Consider the following 19,463-nt stretch of genomic DNA (forward strand, 5'->3'; position numbering starts at 1 on the left):
CATCTTAAACCATCACCAATATTTACAAGGCAACATTCTGAATAGAACAGCCTGAGGAAAAGCAGCCCCACTCCCTCTTCCCTGGGGTGCCACGCATGCTCCTCTGTCTCCTATCCGATATACAGTGGCCATGTTTCTCCTCCTCTGCAGCCTTATGCAACACGGGCACGGGGTATTGGTGGCTTCACTAGGTTAAACACAAGATGACCCAATACTTTCAGAGTCACAAATCAGGACATGACTTGTGATAACAACGTCTGGATCCGTTGGGATAAAATATCTGGGAACAACAGACAAAGCAGTGGAGGGTCCTCCCAGTCCTATTCCCTAAACAGCTTCCCCTTAGATGGGTTCTCAGCGAGGTGGTAGGGCTACATCAAATCTTCCGGCCCCATGGATTCCAAAGGCAATTTGAGAGTGGAAAATCATCAATGGTTGTATTCCACCAAACCCTTCTTCCCGAAAGGACCACAGTCCAGAACACAATAAAAAAAGACTGCTCCAAGGAGTCAAGCGGCATCATTTTTTACCTGGCAAAATTTTAGGGAGTCCAACAACCATCAGCCAGACCTGTGCAGGGCAGCCCCCCATTCAGAAACGTGTCCACGTCACTAAGCAGTGTGCCTTGGGACAAAGGGAAGTAGAAAAGGCGGCAGGCGTGGGCCAGGCAACACGTGGCTTCTTGTGAAAGACAGCATATCCAGGGAGGCGCGGGTGCACTGGGCCTCGCCCGCTCAGAAGTAGGGGTCCTCTTAGTGAGGAACTTTCCCACCCAGGTTGTGTGTCAGATGAGCTGGAGAGACCTCTCTAGGCCCCCACAGAAAATGTGTGTGCTGTGGCTGCGTGAGGGTGTAAAGGAGCCTGAAAGCTAAAATTAACCAGTCGACCCAGCAGAACTGTGCACAGACATCTGTTTGTCTCCTTCATCCCATGTCCCTAAAAAGCACAGCACAAAAATCAGAGGAATTGTGAAAAATAGCCTTGCGTGTTAATTATTTAATTACTTTACACTACCATGCAAGCCTGTGACAAAACTTTAGAGAAACACGCTGGGTAGACTTCTAATTTTCAGATCCTCTGAAACCACCGCCACTTGCTGACGCAGAGACCTGTTCGATGTTTTGTTCGCGAAATAGAAACTGTCTAGGCCCCTCTCCATCATTTCAACCCTTACAATTTCCCCATTTGCATAAAAATTGCACACATTCTCCAGACAAAGGTATATCTGTTAAAGAATTTGATTTCTCTTCACCAGTTTTCATTTTATATCATTTACCCTAAAGATACTGCCTGGATCCCCCTAAATGCTACTGCAGCATCCCTTTTGTTCTCTGATGTGAAGAATGTTGCCTATGGGACACCTGATTCTAGCACACTTTATTTTTCGATACAAAGAACTAAAAATCCCTTGAGACCAAACCTGAGGTATACCCAACCTAATCACAAGAAAGTAAGTTTAGGAATGGAGTATCTATCTCCGGAGGGGGGCTTTCATTTAGATTTCAGATTTGTTGTTTGCTTAAAAGTATGCTATGAAGGTGGAATGTTTTTCTCTAAACCTATGAAAAAGAATAATTCCATACTTCATTGGGAAAAACAACAGAAGGCCAAGATTTCCCCAAAAAGCCATTGCTGCGTTTTTGGCACCTGCAAAGATGTGCTTACAAATGGGTTTTTTGTTTTAAAGTACCAGCACCTGCAATTTGGCAGTCCTGCAGCAGCATGGTTTACCCTCTCTTTTTGCAGCTTACAGATTGCCGGCTCCCCTCTTTCTCAAGTAGAGCCAAAGCTGCCAGGAGAGCAGGCAGGGACCGGGAAACATTGGTATGCGGAACACACTGTCACCTTATATAGGTCACTGCTGGAGGACTGTGCGGCGCATGTACCTAAGCCCCACTTCTGTTTCAAGCCCCACTGCCACTCACATCTCCCACATTCCAGCCTGTGGTGCCCTGGGGTGACAGGTAGTTTCAGCCCTACAAGTACCCAGTCCACAGCCACTGGCCTCAGGAAGCCTGGCACCTCCAGAGATCAAGCTACACAGCCAAGGGCAGCAGAGGGCCCATTAAATAGAGACTGCATTTGTATTTGCTCAACTGCAAGGAGACAGACTGAAATTTATCTCTGTGTGATAAACAGTGAATTGCAGTTGACAGATACTTTCTATATGAATGCAATTTACTATGTCATTACCAGTTTATGTTTATATAATGAAATCAACTGTTTTTGTGAGGTGAATTACCCAGATTTATTTTCTGCAACTTCATAATTAAATAGCACTTAAATATTTCCTCTGTTTTCTATCTGTGCATCACGCAGAGTCTTTCGAAAAGTAGACAGTTAAACTATCATATCTGAGGAAGAGAGGAGGAGACGCTTCCCCCAAAGGTGTGGGGAACCCCTTTTCCTAAGTTTTACCGGCTCACAACAACCACAGCCTCTACCAGGACACAGGTCAGAGTTTCCCCTGAACATGGATGCGAGAGGAACAGGGCTGCACAGGTCACTGCTGCCATACCTTAATACAAGCGAGGGGAAGCTTCTGCCAGCCCAGCCAGCTCTGACTTTTGCTTCTAAGATGGAGACCAGCCCCACACAGGGGCAACAGCTCCAACCTTACCTCCCACTACTCGGGAGTCAGCGGTAGCTTTTTTGTTGTTGTTGTTTAATTAAAATGAAAACCAGCACAGTATTATTGCTAGAATAATTTACCTGGCCAGACTTGGGCATTATTGTAACTTAGGTGAAAGTTATTACACAAACCCTCACATGCTTCTCTGGGGAGCCAGCTTATTACCTGAGACAGCCAGGAAGTCATCGATGGAAGTGATGTCATCGACAGCATCTGTGAGCACACGGACTTGTTTTTCCCACTGTTCCTTAAAAAGATCCATGTTTTCTTGGGCCAGTTTACTCTGTGGTTTTGCTGCCAAAGCCAATGCAGCATTGATAACCTGCAAAGACAGTAAACTTTTGCACTTAAAAAGATGAAGTCCTACACAAAGGTTTCATACCTGAATGAACATAGGAAGTAATATACTCGCAATACAGACATCCACTGACACCATGGACAATTACAAACAAAAGTATTTCTAACCACTTCACTCCATGATAGGCAACTCTTCAGTTTTTAGCTTTCTACTCCAGGCTTTTCCCTTCTCATATACACGTTATGTATGCACATCCAGAAGCACACAACTAGAGTTATACACCACATAAAACTATGTTGTTTCTGTTAAATACGTCTCCATGCCCTCGGACGTGTATGACAAACATGAACTGCTTGTCCCATTAAACCACTGCTCCCAGGGCTATGTGGGTGTGTCCCAATTATCCACCCTCTTCAATAGGCTTCTAAGAAAGAGCATTTGGCATGTCCGATTCCTTATACATTATCAAAGTACATTTGTGAAAATATACGTCTATATTCCGATTCCTAACTGGAATTTGGGAATTGCAAATTTGATGACAAGCCTACCAAACAACTCACCAGTTTAAACTGTATCATTCACAGTCATGTTTCCGTATACTCACAGTTGTGCCATCCAGACAATCATTTTAGAACATTTCATGACTTCAAAAAGACACCCCTCTCTCTGAGCAGGCATTTCCTATTACCTTCAACAGTCCTTAACCCTATCTCCTGGCAACCACTAACTTAATTCTGTCTCTATGGATCTGCCTGTTCTGGACATTTCATATAAATGGCATCAGATTGGTGCATGGATTGCTGTAAATAGTTTCTTTCACTAGTGATAATCTAATGCTATAGAAAGTAACAGTGTAGCATTCCTTTTTATTGACAAATATACCATCATGTGGATATGACATTTTATCTATCCATTCATCAATTGAAGGTCATTAAAATTGTTCCCACTTTTTGGCTACTATGAATAATGCTGCTCTGACCTTTCATACACATTTTTATGTTTGCATCATTTTGGAGTATAAAACATAAAGTGCAAGTGCTGGGTTGTGTGATTAACTTTAACTTTGAGAAACAAATGGACTTACTGTTTTCCAAGCAGTTGCACCATTTTTCATTCAAACCAGAATGTGAGTGTTCCAATTTCCCTGTCTTCACCAACACTTGTTTGTCCCCTCCCTGCTTCTTAAATTATAGCCATCCCAGTGGTTATGAAGAGATCTCATTGTGGGTCTGATTTGTGTTGTCCGGGGGCTCATGATATGGCTTATGCTTCTTTTCCTGTACTTACTGATCATTAGTGTATCTTCTTTGGAGTAATGTCTAGCAGATTCTTTGATGTACTCATTGAGTGTGTGAAAGAAAGTATGAATATGAGCTCAGAGATTAATAAGATTTCTTATGGGTTATTGGAAATAAATGTTTATAATAATGCAACCTAGAAGGGGGGAAAAAAGGCCAGAAAAAAACTGGTGGTAATGAAGTGGAGAACTGAATCAGGCAGAAAAATGATTACCATAGAGACATTTTGGGCATACAAGCCAAACCTCAGGGCAAGAGTTTGGGTGATTTTTTTTTAAGGTGCTTACAGAAACCACATGCCTTCAGGTTGTGTGTCTAATTATTTATATATTGAAGGGATATTCAAGAATCATGTTATCAATTAAGCCCCCAAAGATAAACTGAAGGAAGTAACAGACTATCAGTTACAGATGGCAGGCACAGGGGAGGGGGCCATCCCAGATACTAACTAGTAATAGCTACCTACCATTTTCAAAAGTCTATGTGTTTGGACAATAAATTATTTGAAATAAGAGATACCCCCTATCTTATATGTAATGCTGTGTTCTCCCATATTTTCATCATTTCAAAGCTGGTTCTTTGTCTCTTTTCCTTACCATTCACTTCCCACCAGGTACTTCACCACTGTGGACTACTCTCTTTGATAATTAACTCATTAATTCACTAATGCATCAATGAATCAGAGTGGAGCTAAACCTTTTAAGAATTTTTGGCTGAAGAAAATGTTCCTGGGAGAGCCAAGTAAACATGGGCAGGGATTTAATTATATCTTTTAAATATTGAGATAATTTTCCATTACAAAGAGAAAATTGCTCTCTTTATTCTTTAATATATCTTATCTCATACAGTATAATGGAGGAAAAGAATCTTGTCTAAGCTTAACTTTTTCATTTTGATTACAAAACTGTTTACAAAGGACACTTAATAAATTAAATACTCATTTCTAATGACTCAGAGTACATTAGGAATAGAAAGATAATTAACACACTACTTTAAATAATCATCAAACATGATACTTAGTGGTGAAACTCTAGAATCATTTACCTTAAAAATCAAGATGTCATTGGTCTTAATACCTACTGTCCCCATTAGCTAAGTAATAATAAAATGGTCCCTTATAACCAATGAAATAAGATGAGAAATGAATACAGAAAAACTTGTTAGAAAGACAACAAAATTACTTTTCATATTTTTTAAAAGGAAATGAGTAAATCTATTTAAAAAAAAACACAGTACTGAAGTAGCAAAAAGTGACTAAACATTTCTAAGGTACATTAAAAAAAATCTGAATAAATAGAAATACATTTCATTTTCAGGGGTAGGAAGTCTGATACTTCTTCACAAATTAATCTGGAACTATAAATAGCTGAGAATAGCCAAAAAATAATCATGGGGATAAGGAAGAAAAGTGCTCAATGTGTGTGTGTGTGCGTGCACGCGCGCCACATCTTTATCCATTTATTCATCAACTCAAGCGATATTTAGGTTATTTCCCAATCTTGGCTATTGAGAATAGTGCCACAATGAACATAGGCACATATATATTTTTGATGTAATGTTTTCACATTCTTTGGATAGGTACCTAGAAAAGGAATTGCTGGATCATATGGTAGTGTTATTTCTATTTTTGATTTTTGAAGAATTACCTCCCATACTATTTTCCAAACTGACTACAACAATTTCCACTCTCTACCAACGGTAGATGAGGGTTCCTATTTCTACACATCCTCCCCAACACTTGTTTCTGGTCTTTTTGACATAGGCCATTCTCACAGGTATGAAATGGTATCTCAGTGTAGTTTCTGATTTTCATTCTCCTGCTAGTTAGTGATGATGAACATTTTTTCAGGTGCCTGTTGGTCATGTGTATGACTTCTTTACATAAGGACTTAGAACCACCCATTTTTTTGACTGGGTTATTTGTTTTTGTTGAATTGTATGAATTCTTTATATGTTTTCGCTATTACTTCCTTCTAAGATGAGTGAGTTAGCAGTATTTTATCCCGATCAGAAGGCTGCCTTTTTGTTTTTGTTTTCACTGTACAGAAACTTTTTAGTCTGATGTAATTCAAATGTTTATTTTTGTTTTTGCTCCCCCTGATGTTGGTGTTGACATCTCTAAGGCCTAGGATTTTAAGCTTACTGCCTATGTTTTCTTCTGTGTATTTTGTAGTTTCAGGTCATACATTCAAGTCTTTAATGTTTTCAATTGATTTTCATGTATGGTGTAAGAAGATGTGGTACATACTCACAATGGATGCTACTTTACTATCCTGCCTTTGCACCACAGATGGATCTTCAAGTAAATATCTAAGTGAAGTAAGTCAGAAAGAGAAGGGCAAATACCAAATGACCTCACTCATACAGATAAACATGCAAAATATAAAAAACAAAGAAATAAAGAAACAAAACAAGTCCTTAGTTTTAGACAACAGAATGAGGGTTACTAGAAGGGGTAGGGGGTGCAGGGAGCAAGAGATAAAGGGGTTTGGATGGTGGTGGCTGGAAACTAAACCTTTGGTGATGGGTGTTGTGTGGTATGCACATTTCTATAATACACATGCCAGCAGAGTTGTTAGAAGTCTGAGGAGAAGGTATGTATTTAGAGTAAGAGGAGAGGAAGACAATGACTAAACTAAGGAGATGTGGTTCCTTGCACTGTCCCCAAAACTATGAGTCCACTTAAGTTGACTGAGGTGTGAAGTTGTACTCCTCAAACATATAATTTTTAAAATAAATAAATCATATAGTGTTTTAAATCAATGTTTTCAGTAAAAATATGGGATATGGAGCAGAAAGAATTGGGGCAGGTGGTGGGGGAGAGAGGAGTAATGAAGACAGATGGTTAAAACAAAATAAAGTTCAAATAATAACAAAATAGACTAAAAACAGATCCTCTTATAGAGCAAACTCAAAGTATGATAAAAGTGACATCACAATCAGTGGGGACTGGTACATTATTTTTACATTTGATGGGCTAGTTGGAGAAAAATAAAGTTACCGCTTCCCCTATATTTATGTGCTAAGATTGTTTCCACATAGATGATGGATTAAAGTAATAAGAATGTATTTATTTGTTGAACACTTAAAATAAAAATATTTGTCTTAGAAAATTCTTCTTCATTTCCAAATAACAGAAGGTAATTTATAGTCTATTATTATTTATATATTTAAGTATATATGATAGATAAGTACACAGTGTTAGGTAAATCAGTAAGAGGAACACCAATATGCTACTAGAAAAACAGAAAAAATACACTGACAGCTTATATAAGGTGAGCTGCTAAGAAACAACCAGGGGAAAAGTTTACATTTACAATTAAAAAAAAAAAAAAAGCAAATTAATGTTTTTGGTGGTGTTCTGCTTATTAAATCTGCAAAGACAACCCCCCCCCCCAAGACACCATACTAAATAACATACTTTTTAAAATGCTACTGTTGAGTAAAACCTCTAGTCAATGTTGAATGGGACATCCTTGTCTTGTTGCTGACCATAAAGGGGAAGTACTGAGCCACTCACCATTCAGCATGATGTTACCAGGCTACAGTTCTCTGCTATTCCTAACTTTACAACTGTTTATCAGGCCCGATGTTGGAGTCTGTCAAATTGGTTTTTTTGTTTGTTTGTTTTACTGCAACTTTTCTGGCTATTTTCTGTCTGCTTCTTCCACAAAGTTGGGGTTCCTCAAGGTTCAGGCCTCTGCTACCTTCTCTCCTCTTTCTACAATCCTCCCACCTGTGAGCAATTTCACCTAGCAACATGATTTCACATACCACCCATTTGCCAACTACTCCATCATCTCCTACCTACACCATTTATTCAACCCCCTAAATCATATCCCAGCTACATACCCCACAGCTCTACTCAGATCTCTCAGGTATTTAAAAATGAACATATCTAAAATAAAAGACTTGGTTTCTTGTTCCCAGTGGATCCCATGCTGAATGGGTATGGTTTTCAAACTCTTGATCAATCAACTTCAGTGAATTCATAGTTTTGGGGACAGTGAAAGGAACTACATCTCCTTGTTTCAGACATTCTCTTCTCTCCTCTGGACTCTGAAGTAATTGTTTCATGCCTTCTCCTCAAACTTCTAAAAACTCTGCCAGCATCTTCACTCTCAGCTTATAACTCTGCTTCCTATTAAATGAGACCATGAATGTCACATCGCCCAGCAACCTGCCTCTATGCCATGTACTCTGTCTTACCTCTTTTTAATTAGGGATGTTCCAATCTACGCATCTATCCCGGACCAACCGCTCCACTTGTCCTTGGATCACATTTCCTCTCCCCTGCTCCACTGCTCTGGCAATTCTCCCTTCTCTATTGTGTACTATCAAAATATCCTGTCTCCCGAATTATCTCCATGTTATTAACATGTTATTATAATTTTTAACTAAAAATAAAAAACAAAAACCACTTTCAATCCAACATCCACCTACAACCCATGTCTCCATAATCCCTATATTAAACTTCAAAGAGCTATCAACCTGCCATCCTCACTTCCTTTCTTCTCTCTTGAACCTACTTCAGCCAAGTTTGTCTCTCCTAAACTGAAAATTCTGCTGCTGCCCAAGGTTACCTGTGACTTGTACATGTTGCTTAAACCAAGAATCAATTCTCAGTTCACATTATACAACCATATGACCGAACAATCGCTCTTCTTAGATTTTTTTCTACTTGTTTTCTGCGTCAACACCAGCTGCTGGTGTCCTCCGGTCTTGATAAACCTGTTCCAGTCTCCCATGATGCATATTCATCTTCTCCCCCAAACTCTGAATATCAGAGAACCCCAGGTTTAGTTCCCGGCCTCTGCTCTAGATATACTCACTGCATTGTTGATCTCATCCATGCTCATGACTTAACCCCCCTGTAAGTGCTAATGATCTCATTTTCATCCTTCCTAGACCTCTTCCCTGAACTTGATTTTTCATCTTACATGACTAATAGGTGTCACAAAATTAACATATTCAAAATGGAGCTCCTCATTTCTTCCCCCAAACCATACTTCCCTATCAAAATAAAGGATAACTCCTTCCTTCCAGTGGTTGAGGCTCAAAAATCCTGGAATTTTCCCTGGCTCTTCTCTTTCCCCTGCACCTCAAAAAGGCAAGAAACTTTTATCAGAAGCATCTTCTTCAAGTTCTTCTGTGAAATTGCTTTGTATGAAAAGATGAGAGAATATGAAAGGTGACAAAGTGAGGTGATTCAAAGATAGATAGTTCTATGATTGTGAAATAACAGATGAATGAGAGCTGAGGCCGTAGGCTGCCCTGGCCCTATGCTTTGGATGCTCCTGTAAGAGCTATATATTTTCTAACCACCCATAGGTCAGGCCTGTCTAGATTTGTGCTTATTTGGTGCTTGTCAAGCCTATCAGCAATGAAAGTGATCAGCGTTCCCACAGCACAATTGAAGAAGTAATATGGAAGATAAATCTAAGGAGGCAGAAGAGTGAATAACTTCTTAAGTAATTTTTCAAATTAGCCAGTGAGAAGTACAAAAAGGAAAAAGAAATGTAGATAAGCAGCAGCTTCAAATACTTAATTTACCCTTGTATAGATTTCCAAGAAAGGTCATGCATTAAACCAGGCTATATGAATTATTAAAGTGCCAGATTTGTATTACCTTAAAAGCACAATGCTCATTCTCACATAATGAACTAAGAAAAATAAAATATTCAGTGAGATCATCTCCAAAATGCCCTCCTCCAAATTTAAAGACTGAATCGTCAGAAATCTGCTGTTCGCAAGATTTTGCTTTTTGCTTCCCCTTTCCTTTTTCCCTCTGGCCAGCACCAAATGAACTGAAAAACTGAAATTTTTCAAGCAGCTACCATGAACTAAGACTTGGGCACATCCACAAAGACTTGGGCACATCCATAAATAACACAATGTCAGGGATATATCAGGGTATAGCTTCAGATCCTTCCCCAAAATTGTTTCTTTTTTTTTTAAATTCTTGTTTTAAAAAGAAGTGTGTAAGGTTGGGGCTCTGCTCCCATGGAGGCAGGTCCCCTTTATGATGAACAGTGAGATAGTGCAGGCACAAAGCAGAAGGCTATGTGGAGATAGCTGACCTACTTCCTCCCTTACTCAAGGCTAAAAAAAAGTGGATGCTTGCGCCCCCTCCCCAGCAATAACAGGCCACTTCCAGGTTACTTTCTCAATTCAATGTAAAATCTCAAAAAACATTTGGAGTTGAAATTGCTTAACTGCTGAAATATTGGTACTTTAGAACAGAATTTCCCATTTCCAAAAGTTAATTTGCTATTGGTGAACTGAAAAATGGGGAGGAAAACTCCTCTAGAAGTTCTATCTCATCTATCATCCCGCCCCTCCAGAAAGGAACAATGAGGTCTAGGGGACAATTTCAAACTGTAGATGAGGCCACAGAAAACTGGTCCCCAGGCAAGTGATACAAAGAGGCGCCACCGAAAGACGGACCAGGGCTGCCTAGCCACAGCAGCCTGGGCAAGGTACAGGAGCATCCCGGAAACACCTATCAAGGATTAATCCTCTTCCTCAGAGGGAGAGTCATCAGCTCCTTAAAAGGAGAGCTCCTTTGAGAATGAAACACATGAGCCAGGGTAGGTCGGAGGCATCTCGCAGACAAGTTTGGTTTATGCTGCTCACAGGATTTCAAAACTTTCAATTACCAATCATTTGAAATTGACACTTAACAGAAAAAAATTGAAATTGCTGACTTTTTTTGAAAAATGATTAAAGAATCTATCAATCTGATCACCTGCAGATGCCTATTGTATTTGCCAGTGCTGTACCTGCCCCACTCTGTTTGAGTGAGGGTAGCAATGTGCCTAGGTGACAATCAGGAAGAATAACCACTTCTGGAGAAACACTTCTTAGGACATATACCTAATACCAAGTCTGATCTCAGCACTGGCCTAAGCTCAGTCCCCGGAGGTCTGTTCTAGTAGGAGAAACAATGCCAAACCTATACAGCATGGCCCTGCTGCACACCATCACTTTCACTGGGATCTGCTAGGCTCTCCCTGTGATCCTTCCCCCTTCCCCACCAGGCTTTAAAATCATTTATATAAATACTCTTGGTAGGTGTGATCAGCGTATGTTACCATCTGTTTCAGCCAATATGTGAAAGCATTGTTGCTTTCAAGCATTTCAAAACCAAATGGAGAACCAAAGACATTAAAAACAAAGTGCTGATAGGGTGAAATGGCAAACCTTTTTTAGAAATTTGCAAACCATCTTTAGAAATTTGCTTTAAATTTTTTGTACAATTTGATTATCCATGAACTTCTGGAGGTGATTTGATCAATTATTCTTACTAATACAGTTATCAATCACTAGCAGATTTCATGGCTGATTCAGAGCTGGGGAAATGTCTATCAAATAATGTGAACTCACAAGTGACCTTTATAATAATATTTAGATGAAGCAACTCTCACTGGCACACTAAGCCACGTGATTGAAAAAGTGAAAGAGTACTCAAATCAACCTGGGCACTAGTCAGGACCTCAGATTAATAACTGGACTTTACTCATTCTGGTTGCCTTTCTTGAGAGTTAGTAACTATTTACATGAAAGAGCCAAAGAGGTCCTCCCCACTGGAGCAGTGGTTGAGCGCTGGGCTGTGAAGCTGCCCGCAGCCTCTGCAGCGCCGGTTCGATCCCTGGCCACCAGTGAGGGTCCCACATGGCGCGCAGACCTCTCCTGGCCCACTGCTCCCCTCAGCAGTGTATTTCATCAGTCTGCCTGTTCTGTTCCCCGCTCTAGCTCTGGTGAATACTCTCATCCTCCCACGCTTCTGACTGTACCCAGTGCTTGTATAAATAAATAAATCTTTAAAAAAAAAAGTAACTCCTCAAAGTATGCCCCGGAATGTTCTCTACTTGAAAAGTCAGAGAGGTAGACTGTTCTACCAAAACAGCACTCAGAAATCCCCGGGCATAAGGAGCGGCAAGTGTCAAGGAGCGCCAGGACACACAGACAGCATCAGTCCCCTCACAGGAGGCAGGCACTTAACAAAGCCGTCATTGTTCTGCATGCTTGCAAATCTTTCTAGAATCTCAGAGATGCTTAACCTAGTGTAATCATCAGTCTTCCAGTGTGCCATTATGAATGGAGAAAAGTTCTCAGCTCTTCCTTCAGTAGCTGGCTGAATTACACTATCAATATCCATGTCACAGTCCACTTTCAGATATTACATGCTGAGGGTTTGAGCTCTTGCACCTGTTCCTTCCAACACAGAGACCAAACCACTGGGCATTAAGATAGAGTGCAGGAGGGTAGCTCTTATTCTTCTAAGCTTGCAGGGCAACTAACCCTGTGCTGGCAGGACTGGCACATGATGCAGATAGCCCTCACTCAGGTCAAGTGTAGGCCAAGCAATGTGGTCATTGTCCACCATCCAATTGCTGTCAGCAGGGACACTGCATTTTTAAGAATGGCAGGGGGTTAGTTACGTGGAAATGTCATTTGAAGTTAAACACAACTCTCTCCAAGTTAAATAGGCTCTGCATCAGTTGAGTATTCTGTCCCCAGGACTTTTATCTAAGATCCTAAAACAAAACTAACAAAATAAACCTCATTTCCACTCTAACAAAATAGTTTGGTGGTACCTTACACATTGGCTGCTGTACTTTACCTGAGGACAGAGAGCTTCAAGTTGGCTTGCAGACATTCGAACAAGCTTTACGCCTTCTTCATTGTTTGAGATAGAACAAGCCAAGTTGGCAACCTATAAAAAGGAACACCATACAAAGACTTTGAAAATTTTCCTCTTTTGATTGCAAAGGAAATAAATATTTACATACCATTCCCCACCCGAACCCAACCCCCAACATTTACAGAACAAATGACGAGCATTAACTAATGTTTTACTTCTTACAGACTGCTGCCTACTGATGAGGACAGTTATTTTTTAGTTCTGTTAAGGAAATCATAGACTCATAACATGGGTCACTTGAGTTGGTAACCAAACCTTGAACAATCCCAGGGTCTGTAACTTTACATGGGCTTTAACCTGCCTGAAAAGGAATTTCTCCTGGGGGGGGGGGGTAATAACATAAGAAAAGCTAAGAACAAAAGGAAAAAAATTATTGGAATCTTGGGGAAAAAATGTACTTTGTAGCTATTCTTGAAGGAAGGAAATCTAAATTCTAAGCTGTTATTCCCCTTTAAAGGTGAGTGGTGCTTATTTAAGCCAAGATTGGCTTTAGTTGAACATAAGGCTATTTTTCAAATGAAAAATAACACTAAGACTACATCAAAATGAACCCAAGGCCATCCCCATCAGAAACAGAAACAGGGATGATGCCCCACAGTTAAGAGCAAAACTGTCCTTCAACTTGGTTCTCTAAACACTGACAGCAGGACTCTTTCCTGAGTGGTGCTGTTTCACCAGAACTAAAATCTTTACCACCCCATCCAGCTATCTCAATGACACTGCACATGTGGCCGGAAACAATCTTTCCAAGTCATACTTCCTCTGCTGAAGCCCTGGTTATGCTGAGAATGTTGCTCTGTAGAGACTGCTAGGGCTGTGATCACTTTTCCATGTTTCTAAATGAATACACTTGCCAACTGCATTAGCAATACGAGGGACCAACTAAATACAAGGTGCTGAGACACATCTTTCTCAGAGTTGCAAATTGAGTTATGAATGATAGAGGCGTAGGCAGCTGAATATCAGAGGCACTTTCTGGGAATTTAAATGTCAGAGTAAACAAGGGCAATGGCAATAACCTTTAGTTTCACTCCTCCACCCAACTTAAGCACACAAATGCACAAAAAAATTATATAACATTATGGCTGTTGTTGGCAGCATTACAGCTAAGGATTATCAGCTTTCTATAAGACTGCTAACTATCAGATTCCTACAATGCCTACACAAGGTGAAACAGAAGAACAGGCAATTTAAACATAAAAATGTAAGGAAATAAAATATTAAGATCTTTAATGTTTAGGCACTTCAAAGACACTTAAAGAAGTAGCATTTATACATTCTGAAGATTACAATTCTATTCTCTGGTGTCAAACAGGCACTTCTCTTTGTGATGACAATCTACAGAGGTGGATGTAGATTTCCATTTAATGACGAAGCTAAACTTTGTAACACATAGAATTAAAAAAAAATTACCCCCCAAATGTGTATTTCATGATGTTAAGGAGCAAGCTTAAATTATATGTGTTTATGACTTTACAACTTCTAATGTTATGCTGCCTTAAGAAGGGGGTTGGGAAAGCAAGTATAAAAGTTGAGGCTGATCACAGAATTAGCAGTTTAGGGGTAACAAAGACCCCAGGTGAGGTGAGTGTAATAATCAGACCCCTCATTCCTACCATTCAGGGGGTCACATATCAGAATCAAGATGTGTCACTGTTTCTACCTCCCACTCTAGACACTACTAGTACAAAATTATCTTTCACTTTATAGCCTCTCAATTTTTAAAATATGTAAAAAAATATTTAGAAGGCTAAAGCAGATTAGATTAAGTATTTTGTACTAGAGAACAGACATCAGAGTGGTGTGTGGCAAAGACTGAAATGGCTGACTTCTGTACACTTTCTTTCCTGTTTCCTGATTCAAATCCTAACAAAACCAAGGTCTTTATTTTAAAACACTACTTAAAAGTGTTTCTGATGTACTGCTGATGCAGTAATGGTCTACTAGAATGTACTGCCTGTTTCTGGAGGTTGCCCTGCCTGGCCTGGGAGAAGGAAGCGGCCGCTTGTCACTACCAGTCTTCTCCAGATGAATGAGCTTCAATTCACCCTCTAGGGACAGGGCTACTCACTTCTAACAATGACAAATGTGCAAATGCAACAGCTCAACCATGGCCCTCAGAGAGGCTAACCTCATTTACCAGTGCCAGCCTTGACTGTGCGAGTGAAAACTAAAGAAGGGTATGGAGGGCAGCGGCTTCCTATATGCCTCCTTCTGGGGTTCTAAAAATCTGGGGTAGCAGTTAATACTGAAATTGAAGAAGAGTCTGAAGTCTGAATTAAAAATACCCAAGCAACAAATTTCCACAGACAACCTGGTACAGCTAGGACTTTGCAGAGTGATGTGCAATCTTTGTTTTTGTTCTGGGAATAATTTTCTTTGCTACCACAGTAATTGTGTATTAAATATCTCTGATTCCTGCTAATCTAAGAATTAGGTTAAGACTGATACAATGAACACTAGCTTTGAAATCATATGGCCTCTTTCACTATGTCTGCCTGTTCCATGTTAATTTTGGGTTTGTAGAAGCAGAACACTGCAGACATCCTGCAACTCCCTGATTTAAATTAATAACAATTAAAAAAAGGTCCTGAGTTTTGCTGGTTTCAGTAGAAGCCCAGTAACAATCTGTGCTGTGAAGAAAAAGATGATCAGTCAGGATCTAACACAGCAACAAATATGACATCTATACATGACAGAAAGATAATTTTTCAGACATTTAGGAAATCTCTACCCCTGTGCACCAGATTTCCTTTATTTAAATAAAACATATGGAACAAAGTTGCGGAATATATCCCATTATGAGATTTTTTTTAAGATTTATTTATTTATTTATACATACATACATACACACATACATACATACAAGCACTGGGTACAGTCAGAAGCATGGGAGGGTGAGAGAATTCACCAGAGCCAGAGCAGGCAAAAGGATCAAAGTACACTGTTGAGGGGAGCAGCGGGCGGCAGGAGAAGTCTGCGCGCCATGTGGGACCCTCCCCCGGTGGACGGGGAGTAGCCGGGGTTCGAACTGGCGCCGCAGAGGCTGCGGGCAGCTTCGCAACCCAGCACTCAACCGCTGTGCCACCGGGGAGGCCCCCATTATGAGATTTTTTTCCATTGTTAGAGGTGTGTTGATTTCTTTAAATAAAGTTTATGTTTGTTTCAATCAAGAAGTTATTTCTGGGCCTCCCCGGTGGCGCAAGGGGTTAAAACACAATCTATGAAGCTATCCACAGCCACTGCAGCACAAGTTTGATCCCCGGGCAGGGAGCTACCCACATGGCACAGCAGACCTCTCCTGTCTCACCCGCTGCTCCCCTCAGCAGTGTATTTCAGTCAGTCTGCCTGTTCTGCTCCCCACTCCGTCTCTGGTGAATCCTCTCACCACCCCAACCCCCACACCTCTGGCCTGTACCCCAGTTCTTGTATGCATAAATAAATCTTAAAAAAAAAGTTATTTCCCACTGCATCAGCAACTGTTCTTGGTTTTATACTTGGCTGATATACTATACTGCCCCTTGCATAGAAAGACAAGAAGTAATTTCTCTTTGTTCTTGGTAATAAATTAAGGACCTACTCTCGGGCCTCCCCTGTGGCGCTGCGGTTGAGCGCTGGGTTGCCAAGCTGCCCGCAGCCTCTGCAGTGCCAGTTCGATCCCCAGCTGCTCCCCGGCCACCGGAGGAGGGTCCCACATGGCGCGCAGACCTCTCCTGTCGCCCGCTGCTCCCCTCAGCAGTGTACTTCGGTCCTTCTGCCTGCTCTGCTCCCCGCTCTGACTCTTGTGAATTCTCTCACCCTCCCACGCTTCTGACTGTACCCAGTGCTTGTATAAACAAACAAACAAACAAACAAAAACAAACAAATAAATAAATCTTTAAAAAAAAAAAAAAAAAACACCTACTCTCATAACAGTGCACACTCGTTGTGTGAATCAAACACTGAAAACTATGGGAAAAGGAGCCTTTAAGTCAAGGTAGTATCCATTATGACCTCAACAGAAAGCCTTAAGGTTGAAGCTCAAAGCCTTCATCACTTGCAATGTGGCCTGGGTCAAGCTGTCTCCTGATTTTCTCCTTTAAAGTGGTTGAGTGTGGAGCCCTCTGAGGGGCACCACAGCAGCCGGCAAAAACAAGAGCCTTGGGCCTCCCCTGGTGGCACAGCGGTTGAGCGCTGGGCTGCTGGGCTGCGAGGCTGCCCGCAGCCTCTGCAGCTCCAGTTCCTTCCCCAGCCACCGGCGAGGGTCCCACAAAAACAAAACAAAACAAAACAAGCACCATACAAAAGGTGGCAAAAAGGGAGCTAAGAAGAAAGTGGTTGATCCATTTGCTAAGAAATATTGGTATGATGTGAAAGCACCAGCAATGCTCAATATAAGAAATATTGGAAAAACACTAGTCATGAGAACAAGAAACCAAAATTGTATGTGATGGCTATAGGGTCTTCTTTTTTGAAGTGAGCCATGCTGATGTTCAGAATGATGAAGTTACATTTAGAAAATTCAAGCTAATTTCTGAGGATGTTCAGGGCAAAAACTACCTGACTAACCTTCATGGCATAGATGTTACCTGAGATAAAATGTGCTCCATGATCCCTATGGAAAATAGCATGGTATTCCTCAAAACACTAAAAATGCATGGATGATATGATTCAGCAATATTCTAAGCCTAGGTATCTATCCAAAGAGCACAAAAACATTGCTAATTTGAAAGGAAACCTGCACTCCTTACATTGTAGCAGCACTATTTAAAATCACCAAGATATGGAAACAACCTAAATGCTCCAGGACAGATGAGAGGATCAAGAAGATGTGACATTTGTACACAATGGAACACCAGTCAGTGATCAAAAAAAGATAAACTCATGCCATTTGTGGCAACATGGATGGAACCGAAAGGGATTTTTCTAAGTGAAGTTGGCTAGAAGGAGAAAGATAAATATTGACAGTTTTACTTATATGTGGAATATAGAAGAACCAAACAAAGGATAAGACAAACTTTAAAACTGACTCTTGAAAGCTGATCATAGATCTGAGGCATTCAGGAGAGATGGCGAAGAGGAGGAAACAGGGTGGGAGGAGCGCACAGTAGACTGTGGTAGAGGACTAGGGGGACTCTGATGATGGGAAAACTATGGTGAACATGGGGAAGAAATCCTAAATGTGAAAAAATAAAGAAGGATGTAAATTTTTTTTTAAAAAATGCTCCATGGTCAAAAAATGGCAGGCTATGGTTGAAGCTCATGTTGATGTCAAGATTACCGGTGGTTATTTGCTTCATCTATTCTGTATTGCTAAGAAATATTTGCTAAAAAACAAACAAACAAACAAACCAAAACAAAAAAACCACAACTATCAGATTTGGAAGACCTGTTATTCCCAGCACCAAAAGGTCTGCAAAATCTGGAAAAATATAATGGAACTCATTATCCGAGAGGTGCAGACAAATGGACTTAGATGAGGTAGTCAATAAATTGATTCCAGACAGCATTGGGGAAGACATAAGGCTTGTGATCTATATACAGACTCCATGATGTCTTTGTTAGGAAAGTAAAAATGCTGAAGAAGCCCAAGTTTGAACTGGGAAAACTCATGGAGCTTCACAGTGAATGCAGTAGCTCTGGAAAAGCTACTGGGGATGAGGTAGGTACTAAAGTTGAACGAGCTGATGGATATGAACCACTAGTTCAAGAATCTGTTTAAAATTCGGACTTTCAATGGTGACAAAAAGCTTATTTGTGGGGAAAAAATAATAAAATGGTGAGCATGAACTCTCAAAAAGAACAAAATAATATCTCAAACTTCCAAGTCCGTCAAATATAAAATGAAATTGTCCAACTACATGCCATATAAATTTCAGAACCACTCAAAAAATTCCAACAGTTACTTCCAAACTCGCAGCAGAAATAATGAAGGAACAGAGGCTAAGCAGCCACCTTGTATTGGTTTTCTTATTAGAAGGAACAAAATATCCTACACAAAAATGACAGCGTGGCAGAGAGGTTCTAGATTGTGGCAATGGTGCAACAGTTCTGTAAATATAGTAAAAAAAAAAAAAAAAATTTAAAAAAACTGCGTAATTAAAATGGTTGAAGTTTATGTAAAGTAAATAATAAATAATAAACAATGCTGAGTTTGTTTGCTTTTTAATACTGGGCTAGTAAGGTGAGTAATTAAGGGAAAGTATCAGAGGCTAGAAGTAAGAAAGCCAAAATTCAGAGAGGTAAGCAAGCACTGCAAAGTGTTTAATCTTGGTGAGTGTTAGGAAGGAAATGGTGATTGTGTCATTCTGTGATCCGACTTTGGGGTTTTAATAGGTCAATGTTATAAGGTGGATGCCTTCAACAAAGGTAGATACCACAAAGGTAGATGCCTATAGAGACCCGGGATAGCCAAAAGGCAACATCCCTAAAGAAAAAGTAAAGTAGGAAAAAGTCACATTTAAAAGGAAAAAGCTAAGCATTTACTTAATAAGGGTAAGAAAAGGCCTCCCTTCCCCAAATTTTATCACAGGGGTTTAGGATAGAAGT

The 19,463-nt window shown here is 40.3% G+C and overlaps 1 protein-coding gene and 1 pseudogene across 1 annotated transcript in view; one reads left to right on the forward strand and one right to left on the reverse strand.

Moving 5' to 3' along the window:
* The window catches only part of CTNNA1 (catenin alpha 1), a 176,287-nt gene that overhangs the window by 15,741 nt on the left and 141,083 nt on the right, over positions 1-19,463 (reverse strand). The window contains exons 10-11 of the mRNA XM_037509201.1: positions 12,855-12,947; positions 2,798-2,954 (exon numbers count right to left, since the gene is read on the reverse strand). Coding sequence (XP_037365098.1) covers positions 2,798-2,954; positions 12,855-12,947 — 250 coding nt within the window. The remainder of the gene's footprint in view (positions 1-2,797; positions 2,955-12,854; positions 12,948-19,463) is intronic.
* LOC119243725 (40S ribosomal protein S3a-like) lies at positions 17,189-18,690 on the forward strand (annotated as a pseudogene).

Source organism: Talpa occidentalis, unplaced genomic scaffold, assembly GCF_014898055.3.
Source record: "Talpa occidentalis isolate TD23 unplaced genomic scaffold, MPIMG_talOcc4v2.1 talOcc4.13, whole genome shotgun sequence".
NCBI lineage: Eukaryota > Metazoa > Chordata > Mammalia > Eulipotyphla > Talpidae > Talpa > Talpa occidentalis.